At 48.7% G+C, this 14,035-nt stretch overlaps 2 protein-coding genes across 14 annotated transcripts in view; one reads left to right on the forward strand and one right to left on the reverse strand.

Annotated features, from left to right (window-relative positions):
• The window catches only part of ACSF2 (acyl-CoA synthetase family member 2), a 36,292-nt gene that overhangs the window by 16,151 nt on the left and 6,106 nt on the right, over positions 1 to 14,035 (forward strand). The window lies entirely within an intron of this gene.
• CHAD (chondroadherin) lies at positions 554 to 9,348 on the reverse strand. 2 transcript variants are annotated; one of them, XM_086857159.1, is made up of 5 exons: positions 8,740 to 9,348; positions 7,762 to 8,549; positions 3,961 to 4,124; positions 3,672 to 3,817; positions 554 to 1,513 (listed from the first exon to the last, which is right to left on the reverse strand). In XM_086857159.1, the coding sequence occupies exons 2-4, from the start codon at positions 8,539 to 8,541 to the stop codon at positions 3,676 to 3,678; spliced, it is 1,086 nt and encodes a 361-aa protein (XP_086713285.1). In that variant the 5' UTR covers positions 8,542 to 8,549; positions 8,740 to 9,348; the 3' UTR covers positions 554 to 1,513; positions 3,672 to 3,675. The 2 variants fall into 2 exon arrangements, with proteins under 2 accessions (XP_086713285.1, XP_086713286.1); XM_086857160.1 differs by lacking the exon at positions 8,740 to 9,348 and having other exon boundaries at positions 3,667 to 3,817; positions 7,762 to 8,636.

The following is a 14,035-nucleotide window of genomic DNA, read 5'->3' on the forward strand; positions in this document are numbered from 1 at the left end:
AAACTGTTTTGTTTTACCCTAAAGGAAATTAATTTGGTATCATGCTGCTTCCCAAGGCTGAGGAAGCAGCCAGTAGTGATGGATAAACAAGTGGGTCTGGGAGTCAGATTAAGCTGTTGTTGTTGGCTGCACCAGCAGCAGGGTTTTACAGGGACAACTCTGTGCTCTGCCACAGACCAGGGGAATCCAGGGCATCCGTCCTGAAGCTGCCTTGGATGCAGCCAGGTTTTTTTCCCAGATATGATGCTCTTAATGCCAAGCTGGAAACACCAGAGACAGCCTTGGTGCTGCTGCTTGAGCTCTGTCAGGTGACAGCTACCTATTTTTATAGTAAACTTGAGTTTGGCCTCACAAAATATTTTCAAGCATTATTGTGAGAGCCCAGGACTCATTAGGTGTCACATGTTCCTGATTTGTAGCAAGAGAAATAATAAAACCCTCTCAAACAGTTGCTCTGCCCATGGGATAAAGAGGATTAAGTCTATATTTGTGCCACTGGTCTCATGTTACTCCTGATCCCTCCAGCCCTCAGACAGACACACAGACTTGTTGATTTCATCTTTGCAGCAAGAGCTTTATACAGAAGATGTACATAAGAAAATATACAATTTGATTTCTATATAGGAGGCAGAGGAGTTTTCACCCTCTTAAAGGTCATTTACACTGTTACAGAGGAATAAATAGACATATATTTATATAACTCTTTAGGATTATAAACATAGTTGAATTGCAACTGTGGCATTGTTATAGCTGTGACAATAAACCACAGTCATCCTGGTGTCCTGGTGGATACTCTGGGAATGAGTGGGAAGGAGAGGAGGGGTGCCTGAGCCGACTGCACCATGCACACCTTCTCGTCTTGGACAGCTTGGTGACCCTGCAGAGTGGGAGGGAATCGAGTCTTCAGATGGCTCCAGTGCTGGAGGTTCCCAGTACTGCTTCCCTTCAAGGATTTCTGGCCAATTTTGGGAGATTGTTGCCTCAGGGCCACCGGCTCTTGGTTGCTGCTTCACCTGTGCCCTCAGCCCTGGCCTGCAGGGATCCCCTCCATGGGAAGGCTGGGGAGTCTCTTTGCATGGGTTGAGACCAATTTTCTTTATCAAGCAGCTGGGGAAGGGGTGCTCCTGCCTTCCCATTTGCTCCTGCTCCCCTGGAATGGGAGAGACAGCAAGCAGCTGCTTGATCAGGGACATGGGTTGTGTTTCTTCTGGGAGAGATGACTGTGTTTTACCGGCAGGATCTAGCTTAGCTTGTCTTAGTATGGTCATGCATAGTTTAGTTTTAAAAAAGGCCTCTTTTAAAGTACATAGATGTTGGAAAAGATTGAGAAGGTGGATTCCATCTTTGTGATCAGCAGAGAAGCGAGGATTCGGAGGAGGCTGCAGATGTTCAGGTGTATCACAAGTGTTTCCTGATAGGTAGGAGAAGTTCAAGGAAGGACTTGGAAGTCAGTAGTTTTCTGATGGTTGAATTGACCTGTCACCAGGACAGGCCATACTGGAGCCTGCTAGCACTAAAAAAGAGAGAAGGCCACATCTTTAAGGGGATTTTTCCAGCAGAGCAGTAAACTTGTAACATTTGTCTATTTTTAAATCAGTGGGTGAAGCCCATATTTGAAAGTGAAGAGTTTGGAGTCAAGGAGCTGTTACAACTTCCCACAGCAGAGGAAATGGGTTTGTTCTGTCTCTGAGCTACTCTGCCAACTCTCTGTGTAAGATCCTGAGGATCTTACCCAAAGTACTGATGGTCAGGGAGCACTTTCTTGGCAAAGGAAGGAAACTCAGAGCAAAATTTTCAAGAGTAGTGGACTATTTTGATGCTCTGGCTCTGAAAATCCAGGGCAGGTGTAGCTTTAGAAACAACCAAGCAGCTTTTCATCTTAAATGTAGCCAGTGACCTGGTCAGTCCTCACCCCTGAAATACAGAACCCTGTATCTGACAGCTGCCTGGCTCTCGAGAGGTGCATGATTAAATCAGAGGTACTGTCATAAAATTCATACTCACTGCACTGGAGTGGGTTTGTGAACCTGCATTTTGGCACTGACACCTGAATGCACTGAGCTTTATCTTCTGCAAGACTGAAATAAATACTTTCCTATTTCATTAGTGCTTGTAAACCTGTTTGAGGGAGCTGGATGGAAAGTGCTACAGAAAAAAACAGGTATTATTGTCATGGTTTTCTTACTCTCACCCTGGAGGAGTGAACTGGGATTGAGTTCAGGCAGGGAAAGAAGATTAAGAAGGGTCAGACATATAATAAACTATGTTTAAGTACTGTGGTTTGAAAAACTGAAGTTTTTCCGTGCTTAGAGCAGAACTTTTTCTGCCCTGTATGGAATGACTGGTATTTTCATCTCTAATCCATAAAACCCTCTGGCTCTATAAGAGAAATAAACACTTCAGAAAGGCACAGAGCAGTTGGCATAATCCCTGAAATTTTGGTCATAAATTTCCCTTCTTCATCTTGTTGTGCATATCCTTAGTGAAGTGGGGATCAAATGGCCATAATATGGCACAATGAGCACCTCTGTTCATAAAATGCAGTGCAGGATCATTGCACTTTCCTTAACAAATGAGCAAAGGTCCCTTCCCTAAGAGCTTACAAAACTGCAGGCTCATTTAAGTCCTCTGGAATCCATACAAACTCCAGGCCTATTTCTGGGACGGGAAAAAGTAAAATGCTTGGGGTGGAGTGATGATGGTTGTGGCTTTTTTGCTCCTCTGCAGTCTGAACTTAATCCCCCTGGTAGTTTCCAGCCTTGGAAGGTGTCTGTGTGATTGGTTTTCACAATTGGTGTTTGTTTTGGTAGCTGACAGCAAAAGCTCCTCGGTGGAGGGGAAGGCAGCCTGGTCTCTGAATCACCTCCTGGCCCAGGACACCTTACCCAAAAGATATTTGCTGTCTTGAACCTCTGTCCTCTGGGATACTCATTTGAAGGCAACAACCATTGTTTTTAAATACCTGACTGTCTTGGAGGGAATTGTAGCTGTGGAAAGGGAAGTGCTGGATCAAGAGCAGCTTTTAATGGAAGATATTTACTTTCCTATGGGCTGGGTAGTCTGGGCCAAGACTTCCCAGCAATGCCCTGCTCTGGATTTCACACCAGACCTGGAGGACCTTTACAGGGCAAAGGGCTAAGCATCTCCAGTTGGTTACAAAAGTAAAGCTTGTGTGGTCCCAGCTCAGGGTAAGAGTCGGCTAAATCCAGCCTTGTTTTGATATATGGTGTTTATTCTTTCTGCATAGCAATTACATTTTGACTTGATGTGGGGCTTTGCTGTTAGGACAGGGTGCATGTCACCATAGTGCCTGAAGCACGATTGACCCTGTTACAGTGTAGGGCTTTTGGGTTTTTCCCTAATGTACAATGATAGCTGCAAAAAGATGAAATTTTTCCCATGTTACAGTAGAAGCTCTGAAGGTTTCAAAGTTATCCTGTGTGTATTTTCAGCATCCTTACTTCTCTATTTCATATTTATTTACATGTTTTGCCCTTACTTTCTGCCCCAGGCCTGCCTTTAGCCTGATGTTTGTTTCCCAGAGGTGACTCCATCCCTGGTGCTACAGGGAGGTTCTCTGGGAGCTCATGGAGCCAGAGATGGAGCAGTTTAAGAACGATGCCACAGAAGGTGCTGGGGGTTCTGGTGTGACTAAAAGGGATCCACCTTACGTGTTTAATGGCGGCTCCCCTTCCTGGACCTCTTGGTGGGCAGCTTGCAGGAGCGGAGGGCCGGGGTGTCCCTGATGGGCTGTCCCCGGTACTGGGCTGGCGTGGAGCAGCTGTCCTCAGCACGGGTGCGGTTGCCTTTCAGCCACCTGACACAGGGAGAGAGGAAGAGAGGAGCTTAAAAAAGCGACAAAGCATGGACATCAGAGGGCAGGGTGTGGGGAGCAGCGTGCTGGCACAGCTGGGGCGGCCCAGGGGAGCCCGGGGAGCGTGGCGGGTGACGGTGCCGTACTTGCGCAGAGGTGCCAGCTGGCAGCTGCAGTGCCAGGGGTTTCGGGAGATTGTCAGCGTCTCCATTTTGTCAAAAGGGAAGTTTCGGGGCAGCTGGGTGAGCCGGTTGTTCTCCAGGTGGGCGGTTTTCAGCACAGTCACACCAGCAAACGCGTTGTCTGCAAACTGAAGCACAAAGGTTTCTGTGAGCAGCGTGAGCTGCGGAATGGGGACTCCAAACCTAAAGGCCTCTGTTTCAGACTTTGAGTGTCCTAAGAACAAGGCACTGGGGCATGTTGTCTGGAGAAGCTGTGAAAGTGCCATCCCTGGAAAGTATTCAAGGCTTGGAGAGAGCCTTGTTGGACAGGGCTTGGAGCAACCTGGTGTCCTTGCCTATGTCAGGGGGTTTTGGAAAGGGATGATCATTAATGCATCTTCCCACCCAGGCTATTTTATCATTCTATGAAGTGTGGAGAGAGCAAGAGAAGAAACTGTGAACAGGGAGCTGGCTTGCTGGAAGCTCTGTACACTTGAGAGGCAGCAGGCTGGTGGGCTCATGGGTGATGGAGTCTCCTGCAAGGAGAGCTATGTCCCAAATCCATGTGGGATTGTCTTTGCAGCCACATCCCTAAATAAATTGAAGTCTGGCAGCTCTTTTTATTTTTGAGCCATACTTCTCTGTTCTAAATGAAGGTATTTTCTGGTATATTCCTTTCTAAGGCTGGAAATCCTCCCAAGGCCTGTTGCCTTGCCTGTCCTGGAGCGACTGAAGGAGGAATGTTTGTGGCCTCTGAAGGGGCTGTAGACTTTGGCAGTGCCTGGGGGCTCTGAGTGGAAAGTTACACTTGGCATCTGAGCAATGTAGAAATACAGGCAGGTTTCCAGCACCTCAGTCTTTTCCATTTTTTCTCATTTCCAGTGGATTTTTTTGCAAGGGATGCTGTAAAATTTGTGTTTCCTTGGTTGACAGGGAGGCTTTAAGGTAGAGCCTCCCTTAAGAAAGCTGCCAAAAAGCAAGGGAGGTTGCAGACCTCTCCTCTCTTCCCTGAGGCCTCATCCCTGGCATTTTTCAGCCCATGATTACTCAAGTTGGAAAGTTGTTGAAAGTAAACCCCTCAACAGGAACTTCACTGCAGTGATGGATTGGAGAGGGGCTCCCTGAAAAAGCACAAAGCTCTTCTTGGCTATGACAAACCATTTCTGCCCCCTCTCAAAGCAGGGGAAAATTTTCTCCAAAGTTTGGAGAGGATATTGGAGAGGATATTCCCAAAGCCTCCCAGTCCCAGGACCCATGTTCCTGTTTCTGAAAAGAACCTTGCACTTCTCATGGACCATCAGGGTGTGTTCATGCTCTCTAAGCTGGAAAGCTTGACAGAGGAAAAGCACTATTTTAAGTCATGAACTTTTGTCATCTTCCAAATTAAGCATTGCTGGATGGGATTAGAGCTTAGCTAGGAGGCTCCCAGATCACTGTAGCTGTTGGACAGGCAGCATTGCTGGCCTTCCTCCAACACTGAGCTGACCTCGGGAGGTTGGACCGTGCTGATAGTGGAGCTGCTCGGAGGGATGCTGGCATGCCATGCAGAGGGGAGGGAGGGTTGAACAGTGGTGTTACTGTCTCAGCTGCCCATTCCTGTCCCAGCCCCATCAGAAGAGTTCACATCTGTTGCTAACAGCTGCCGACCCGCCTGCCAGAGCATGTATTTGGGAGGAAAAGGGTGATTTTTATCCCTTATGTAGATGGAGGAGAACTGCTATTAAGTTATTTTTCACTGGATGTGCAGTGTAACGGGGGTGCCTGTCTCATGTTGAGGTACAAGGAGGGTCCTGGCCTGTGCAACACAGCCTTGTGGAGTCTGCTGTGGGTCTGTGATGCTGAGGTGGAATGGGAGCTCTCTGCTGGAGCCTGAGGGCTGCCCTTCCTTTTGCTCAAATGTAACTTAGGCTGGAGTAGAATTGCATGGGTTTATACTTGATCAGCTCAAAAATCTTGCAGCCATGCAGGGAAGACCTGAGGACAGCGTGTTTGTGAAGGAGAAAGAGCTGCAGTCAGGATGCTGGCAGCACTTAGAGCATTTGGTGGTGATTTCCTGGATCGTGTGCCTCTGTGATTAGATGTCTCTTAGCAGTGCAAAGTTCACATGTGGGCTGTTTGGGTATGAGGCCTTTGAGGATTTGAAGAGAAAATCAAATTGAGCTGGAAGTTTTGTATTTGCAAGCCCTAAAGCTGCAGAAGGCACCCCTATTATTGCTGATCCCATAAACTGATGTCCTGTTGGGCTGCTGGAGAGGAAAGGAGGCACTGGCTGCACAAGAGCCTTTTAAGTTCCTGTCCACAGGTGGTAACTGTAAAAAAATAAACTCCTTTTTGCTGGCTAGAATTGTTAACCATTGTTTTTTGGTCAAACCAAGGATGTTTGTTTCCTTGGAACACCCCAGAGTCTAATTTTTTCAACATATAACTTGGGACTCTGATATCTGTAGCTGGTACAACATTATGCAATATTTGACTGAAAGTGCCTTAGAACTGAGTCTACAGAAGTGCAGTCACAGCACATCTAAGGTCTTGCCTAGTAAAGTAAATTGATCCTTTTCAAGTGTTAAGTTTGCTCAGTCCCATACTGGAGAGGTTAATGCTCATAGTGGACAAGGGCTTAAATACTGAAGTATTACTGAACAGGTTTAGTTGGTGTTGTTCTGTACCTGGACAAGCTGTAATTCCAGTTTTGAGCTTTTTGGGATGCTATATCCCTTTGAAAGCTCTGGTTTGATGCATTTCTTGTAGGTTTCATGTGATCTGCTCATCCCTGTGAGATTGAGATGTGAAGAAATTCTCTTTTTCATCACATCTTCCTGAATGTGTTGGGTGTTGCTTTGCCATACAGTCCCAGCCTGCTTCACCTGGATGCTCTTTGGGCTTCCTGGCAAAGCATCATCCCAGGGAGAGCTGTCCTGTTCTGCCTGCAGCTTTCCAGCCATGGGGGATTCACCCAGGACATCAGGCTGCATCAGGATGCTGTGCTGGGTTCTGCAGCACTGCCTGGCTTTTCAAAGGTCCTAACACAAGTGATTCCCTGAGTGTGATGCTCCTGCCCATGGATCCTGCTTTCTCACAGAAAAAGGAGGGGTTTGTTTTGCCCTTCAGGATACCTGAATGTCCCTCCTCCCCTCCAGTGAGAACAGGGCTCCTTTGTAAGATGTTGGGAGAGTTCCTTTTGAGAGAGCATCAATAAACAAACCTTTCTTTGTAACGTGTTGGGTTGGGAGGCAGCAGGGAGGTGAAGGTCTGTGCCCCTACCTGTCTGCAAGGCAGGGGTAAGAAACCAGGACTATTCACAGCCCATCCAAGGAGTCTCACCCTCCCAGCCTACAGCAGGTACTTGGGCTGAGCAAAGGAGGCAGAGCAGTTCAGCTCTGCAAGGTGGAAGTGCCCTCCACTGCAAGGGACATGCTCAGCTCTCATCCCTCACCTTGTTTCTGGGAGTGTGGAAGGTTGTTAACTGTCCTGGAGCATCCCAGATACCTTTCTCAGTGTCACATCCAGCTTGGGAGGGAATGCACTGCCTTGCATCCATCCAGAGGGCTTAATCAGCTCCAGATAATTTGGTTTTGTATAAATAACAGAGGGGAGGGGTGTGCTCTGTCATCCCTCACTTTAGCCACGTCAGGATGCTGTCAGTGCCTTGCTGCCTGCAGAGCCTGCAGAGCTGTATCTCCCCTCTCCTCTGCAAGGGAGGGACAGCAAACCAAGGGCTTTGTAAAGGGGAAGAAAACCTAGCCCCGTGTTTCTGGTCTGGAACAACTGGAGAGGAAAAGGACTCACCTTCTTCAGTTTCATGTTGTCCAGGTGGAGCGTCTGCAGGTATCGCCCGAAGGATTGGAAGGCGTTGTCAGGGATGACCTCAATTGGGTTATGAGAAAATTTCAGTTCCTCCAGCACTCTCAGCTTACTCATTGCATTCACAGGGTAGCTGCTCAGCTGGTTCTTGTCCAGGTGGAGGACAGCGAGGTTTTCTACATCCTCCATGGCCCCAGGCTGGAGGCTGGTGAGGGAGTTGTCAGAGAGGAAGAGCCAGCGCAGATCTTTAGCCCCACTGAAGACCCCTGGTTTCAGCTCACGGATTTTATTGCTGCCCAAGTGCAGGATGAAGAGGTTGACAAGAGGGGAGAGAAGCCCTTTGGATAGGTCTGGGATCTTGTTTTTGTCCAGGTACAGGTAGGTGAGATCAGAGAGATCATCGAAGGCTCCTGGCTTTATGACACTGATCTGGTTGTCGGTGAGATAGAGGTAGACCAGGCTCTTGAGCCCCCGGAAGGCTCCGCTGGAGATCTCCTTGATCCGTGAGCTCTGGAGGTGCAGGGACACCAGCTTCTTCATGTCACGGAAGCCGTTGGTCGGCAGGATGGGGAAGTTGTTCTTCTGCAGGTTGAGAAGCCGTGTCTGCTCAGGCACTTTGGGGATCTTCTTCAGCCCCACGTTGTCGCAGATGACGTGCTGCAGGTCTCCGCCGTGGCAGTGGCAGCTGGGGGGACATGCCTGCGTGGTGGAGACAAGACACACCAGCAGGCTGAGGACACCGAGGAGGAAGCCTGACCCAGTCATGGTCAGATCTGGAATTAAGTGTGGGAAGAGAAGCGGGAGAAAGAGAGTGATGGGTGGGGGAGAAAGAGAGAGAGAGAGAGAAACTGAGTTTGCAGCATACTGAACACAGCCCTATTTATAATGTTATTAAAAAGCAAAATCCCTTCCCACAAACCACAGGCAGCAGCCAGTTGGAAACAACTGGCTTTGGGAACTTACTGTGAGCTTAACCCCTTGGCACCAGGCAGGAGTGTCCATGGTGCTGCCTGGCCCTGCTGCTGAGCAATGTGCAAAGGTCGTTTTCATCTCTGGAGGAAAATGGGAGGCAAATACTCAGGAAGAACCAATGCAGACCTGCTCTGTGGAGAACCTCCCTAGTCCCTGCTGAGCTGAGCAGGGCCCAGATTCATCTGCAGGGGGGAAAACAGCCTGTTTTGGTTGAACAGCATATCAGGGAGCACTGCTAAGCTCCACAGCCACCTCTTGCTGGAGCTTCCAGCAGGCTGCAGGGTTTTGTTTAGCCCCAGCTGGTTTGAGGAGAAGCACCTGGTCCTGTTCTCACAGAGGAAGGTTCCTGGTGGGAGATGGAGTGCCTTTTTTCGCTGATTTAAGAGGAGTTTGCCTAACCAGGGACTGGAGAGCTATGGGGTTGTGCCAAAGGCCAGCAGCACTGCAGTGGCTCTTGCAATGCAAGATTTTGGTTGAGCACTTCCAGATCTAGGCTGCATTGAAGAGCTGGCCAAGAAAGGAAGTGCAAATACAGTCTGAATTTCTGCTGTGTCTTTTCCTATGAACAGCTGAGGATAACATGGTCATGGTCAGGACACCTGGTGGCCTTCCAACAAGGGGTGGGGCAGCATCAGAACCTGCAAGGAAGTGGTGGGACATAGGCTGGTGGATATGAAATGCCAGGCAGTGCTGTAGAGGTAGGTGGCAATGCCGATGGCTCTCAAGGCAGAGCTGTGGAAAAGGAAAAGCATTGGCATTGCTGAAGGGATGGAGAGATAGCAAAGCAAAACAATCACTGCTGGAGCTGGGAGTGGCATCTGCCTTGGCTCCTGTCTTAGGGTAGTGGTGGCAAAGGTGAATTAATACCACAAGGGAGGTCCCCTGCTCTCCCAATAAAGGAGGCTAAAGCGAAGCTGTTAAAAGCCCAGTGCCTGCTTCTGTGAGTGTGAAGAGAGAGATCCAGGGGTTGTGGGGTGGGGTTTGGAACTGGAACATTTTGAACTGATTTCCAGCCAGTTCCTGGCTGCAGCAAGCAGCTGAGAGCCCAGCACATAACTGTGAGCTTGTTGAGATTTCTGCTTCTGAGGCTGGCTGCAGAGCCCCAGCGGAGCCTGTGCAGAGGCAAGACAGGCTCAAGAAAGGGAGGAAATCCAAGGGCTGACTTAGGACACAGACTGGCTTATTCATGAAGATTTCTGGATTTTTCCATTGTTGCAGTGAGGAATCAGCTGGCGCCGCCGAGTGTGCTCCGGACCGTGTTATGCAAACGGCCTGGCAGCCCTGCTCTGGTCAGCAGCTGTCAGTCTGAGCAGTGTTTGCACTGCAGGACTAATTTAAGGCAGAAAATAGGCTTCTGGGGTTCTGGTGAGCCTGTGGCTGAACAGTGATGTCATGTAGGACCCTGGTGCAAACAAGGCCATGTCAGGATTTCCGTGTTTGTCAGCCCTGGGGTGTGATGCCCTGACATGGAGCAGCTCACCTCAGCACCAAGAGCTTCTTGCTCTGGAGAGATGCTGTGACCTTGAGAGCTCCAGGCTCCTGCTGGAGGGACCTCCTGGTTACTGCAGGATTTAAAGCTCTTTGACCAAAACAATGGTATTTTGGCTTATGCCTGGTTCAGTAGGCACCACAATGGTCATGCACATGCTTTTCTCTCTAGAAAAGCTCTTTGAGTGCCTTGGTCATGACCTTTGAGACAGAGAAACAGGAGATAAAACCTTCTGTGTTTTCCTTCTTTGCTTCTTCAGTGTGCTGTTCCATGATTCTGAGTGTGCCCCTGAGTGTGCACTGCTCATAAAGCTCAGCCAGGGAGCTGGGTGAATTACTGGAAAAGAAAAAAAATCACCTTTAAAGCATCATCTTCTATTTACTAATCGATTTTACTTTTCTCTCTGAGCAGGTTCAATCACTTCAGTTTTTACTGTAATCATTTGATGAACAATTCCTGCAGTTATGTTACTCTGTGCAGGACAACTGGTGGGTGATATTTAAAACCCTGCCTGTTTTTGCTGGGCACTGAATCTGTGCTCCTTCCATGAGAGTCTGGTACTTGAATTTCCCATCCCCTTGCAAAAGAAAAAATCATCTAAGAGCTTATTGCTTCTGCAGAGATTCCAGCCACTGTGGATTAGGGTGGAGCAAAAAATTGGTGAGGGTCTTGCAAGCCCCATCCATAAATACATTCTACCCATGTGTATTTCTGGAACAAGACCCTTTTCAAAGGTTAAATTGCTCGAACCTCAAGCCACATTCTCTTTCTTCCTCTCAGGATAAAATTCCCATTTCTTCCATCCTTTATTGCTTTTCTGGCTGAGACTGCAGATCTGGGGTACAGGGACACTCTCTCCCTGCAGGAATGTGTGTGCTGTGGCTGTGGGCACCAGTGAGACCTGTTGCTTCCTTGTGAAAACGCTGGGATGTAGCTGCCACACTGCTGGTGTGGGGTGGGAAGCTGTCCCTGCTCCAGGACTCCCCCAGTCCTGAACCTGGAGTAGAGTTTAGGTGGATGCCGGGTTATTATTGGTGCTACAGTGGAGTGGCAAGAGGGAAAAGGTGTCTGCTCCTCAGCTCCATTTCTCTAGACACAAATGGTGAATAAAAAGAATTCTTTCCTTTAGTATTTTTTTTGATTTCCATGCCTTGGCAAGCACATTCCTGTGATGGGAGCTGTTTGGCATCTGCCACAGCTGGCACTTCTCCCCGGGCTCCTGCTGTTTTGAGCTGCTCGCTAGACAGCTCTGCCCTTCCCACACCAGGGTTTGCAGCCCTCAACTGGCCAGCAAATGTCCAGCCATCCTCAAAAGCCTGCCTGGATCCTACTCGTGGGTGGATTGCAGCCTGCAGGTGACAATGGAGCAGTGTGTGTGTGTCCCTGTGCTGCAGTCACAGGGAGCTGGGTCCTGGCCAACTCCTACCTCACACATCCCATCCTGGGACCAGCACTGCAAGGACATTGCAGAAGAGGAAGGATTAGCCCACCACCTTCTCTTCCTTAATTGATTAACAGCTCTGCAAACATTCCTGGTGGTTTGCAGATGCTGGACTTCTCTCCTTCTCGGAGGCGTTGTCAGCTAAGTAAATCAATGCAATTTTTGAAGCAGTACAAATACAGATTTAGTGTGTTTTTGATTTAGGTCTGAACTGGTTTGGTACAATATTGGAGATGGTCTTTTCCATGTTTAATATTTATTTTTATAAGTATGAACAGTTCTGGCATATCAAGACAGCTCCATAGTTAAAATAGTCCATTACTCTTTTAAACCTGATTCTGTATCTTTTAGGGGCTCCAGATCTGTGACAGTACAGACTTAACAATCACCTTCTTGGAGTGGCACCACTGTAGCTGACCTTGGGGTGCAGCTCTCCTCATTTTGGCTGAAGGTGAGGGCTCAGGGAGCTTCTGGGGCTGTCCTGGAGTGCCCCAGCTCTTGTGGAGCTGAGCCCCTGGCACTAGGTGCTGGGTTGGGAGCAGGGTGGGAAAAGTTGCAAGTTCTGCAGTGTCCCATGGATTTGTCCCAAGGGAAGAGTACACTCCAGGCAGTGCACTCAAGGAGCAGTGGTGGGTGAGCAAAGGGGAGTCCCAGAGGTTTTCCTGGGTTGCCCTCTCTTCCAGGCAGCCCATATCCCAGCAGTAGCATCCAGAGCTCTGAGTTTAGACCTGAATTGCCCTTTTTATTTTAAATTCTTGAAGGGTCACCATCAGTGCAGTCTAGGGGCTGTTTGTTGGGCTGCAGGAGGTGATGGTGGGCTCACCTCCTGCCTTCTGATGGTTTTCTTCCACTGTAGCATGGCCTCCACCCATTGATCTATTGCCAGTTTGGCTCCCCATTGATGTCCACCCACCCTTCCCTTCTGCCAATTCCAGCAGCTGCTGGATGAGGTTCTTGGCCTCTCCTGTGAAGCTCACCCAGCCCTCACAGCCTCTCCTAGCCCTGCAAGGCACCAGATGTTCCCTAGCATCCCACTGCTCTGGCCAGGGCTCTTGTCCTGGTTTGCAGAGCCTTCTTTCCTTGTGGAGCACCACTGATCCATGCAAGACTTCTGACTTTCCCAAATGCTCCCCAGACATTAATCCCCCCTGTTCTCAAAACAGAAAATGGGCTCCATGTGGTGACCACATCTCTGCTTGTCCTTGGCCTCTCCATCCCACCCCACCTTGTTTTTGGGAGGACCTGATGAGTTCCTGTAGCTGTGGAAATTGTCTGTGAGAACATTTAAAATGCCTCATGGAAGCATCAGGATTCTGGACTTCCAACCATGTGTTTGGTGGGAGCTGAGCTCTCCAATCCATAGGGATGTTACCTTTGCCCCTAGATTTTTGCTGTTTCCTTCTTCAATAGCTTTGAGCATCCTGATATCCCCAAACCAGTGGTTTTCTACCTTCACACAACACTTTGTACATTTCCTCTCACTTTTTTCCTTTTAATTTCACTTTTCCCAAATGCATTGGCGTCAGCACTAGGGAGGATGGAGTTAATTGCCCAGGAAAGACCTTTTATCACGCTGTGGATGAACCAGTAACTGCCCATGTCTTTGATGCTTCTGCCCTGCTGGCAGGAGAGGGGAAACACTTCCAAGCCTCAAGGATTCTGCTTGGCCTGGAAGAGAAGAGAGGCAGATTTAACTCCAGACCACGAGGAGCAGCTTGTTCTCACTGAGCAATAACAGGAGATTAACTCCCAGTGCTTGGGCACACTGGGTTGTCCTTTTGGTCACCTCCTGAGGCAAAGACATTGCGTGCCACAGCACAAAGAGGGTGCTTTGGGCACCTAATATTTTTGGGATCTGTATTAAGCCCCATCCAAACTGGGACTATTTGGCAGCTCTCTTGGTGGGGAGAGATGTCAACAGGGTGGCCACCCTTGGAGATTTGTCCTGCAAGACCTGTTTGTGTCCTGATGTTTTTGACACAAAGATGGTACTGTTGCTGGGGAAGGAAATGAGATCTCGGTGTCACATAGGCTGGATATGATCAGAAGTTGTTTTTTGCAGCAGCAAAGCTGACCTGAAGGTTCAGGAATATTCCAATACATTTTGGGATAGTGGGATATATCCAAAGCAAGGAGATGCATGTCCTCAGGGGACAGAAAAGTTTAGGGTGATGTTGGCAGTGAGCAGCTGAGGGAGGGAAGGTTGTTGCTCAGTTAAGAGTGATTTGGAGCTGGCTGTGATGGGAAGGGTTGGGGTTGACTATGGTGGAGATATCCAAGATAGATGCATTCAGCATGGATTCAGGGATAATTAGATCCATCCAGCATGTTACACTGAGAGGGGTTCAAAGGGCCTC

The sequence above is a fragment of the Cyanistes caeruleus genome, chromosome 19, assembly GCF_971803275.1.
Source record: "Cyanistes caeruleus chromosome 19, bCyaCae1.hap1.1, whole genome shotgun sequence".
Classification (NCBI taxonomy): Eukaryota; Metazoa; Chordata; class Aves; order Passeriformes; family Paridae; genus Cyanistes; species Cyanistes caeruleus.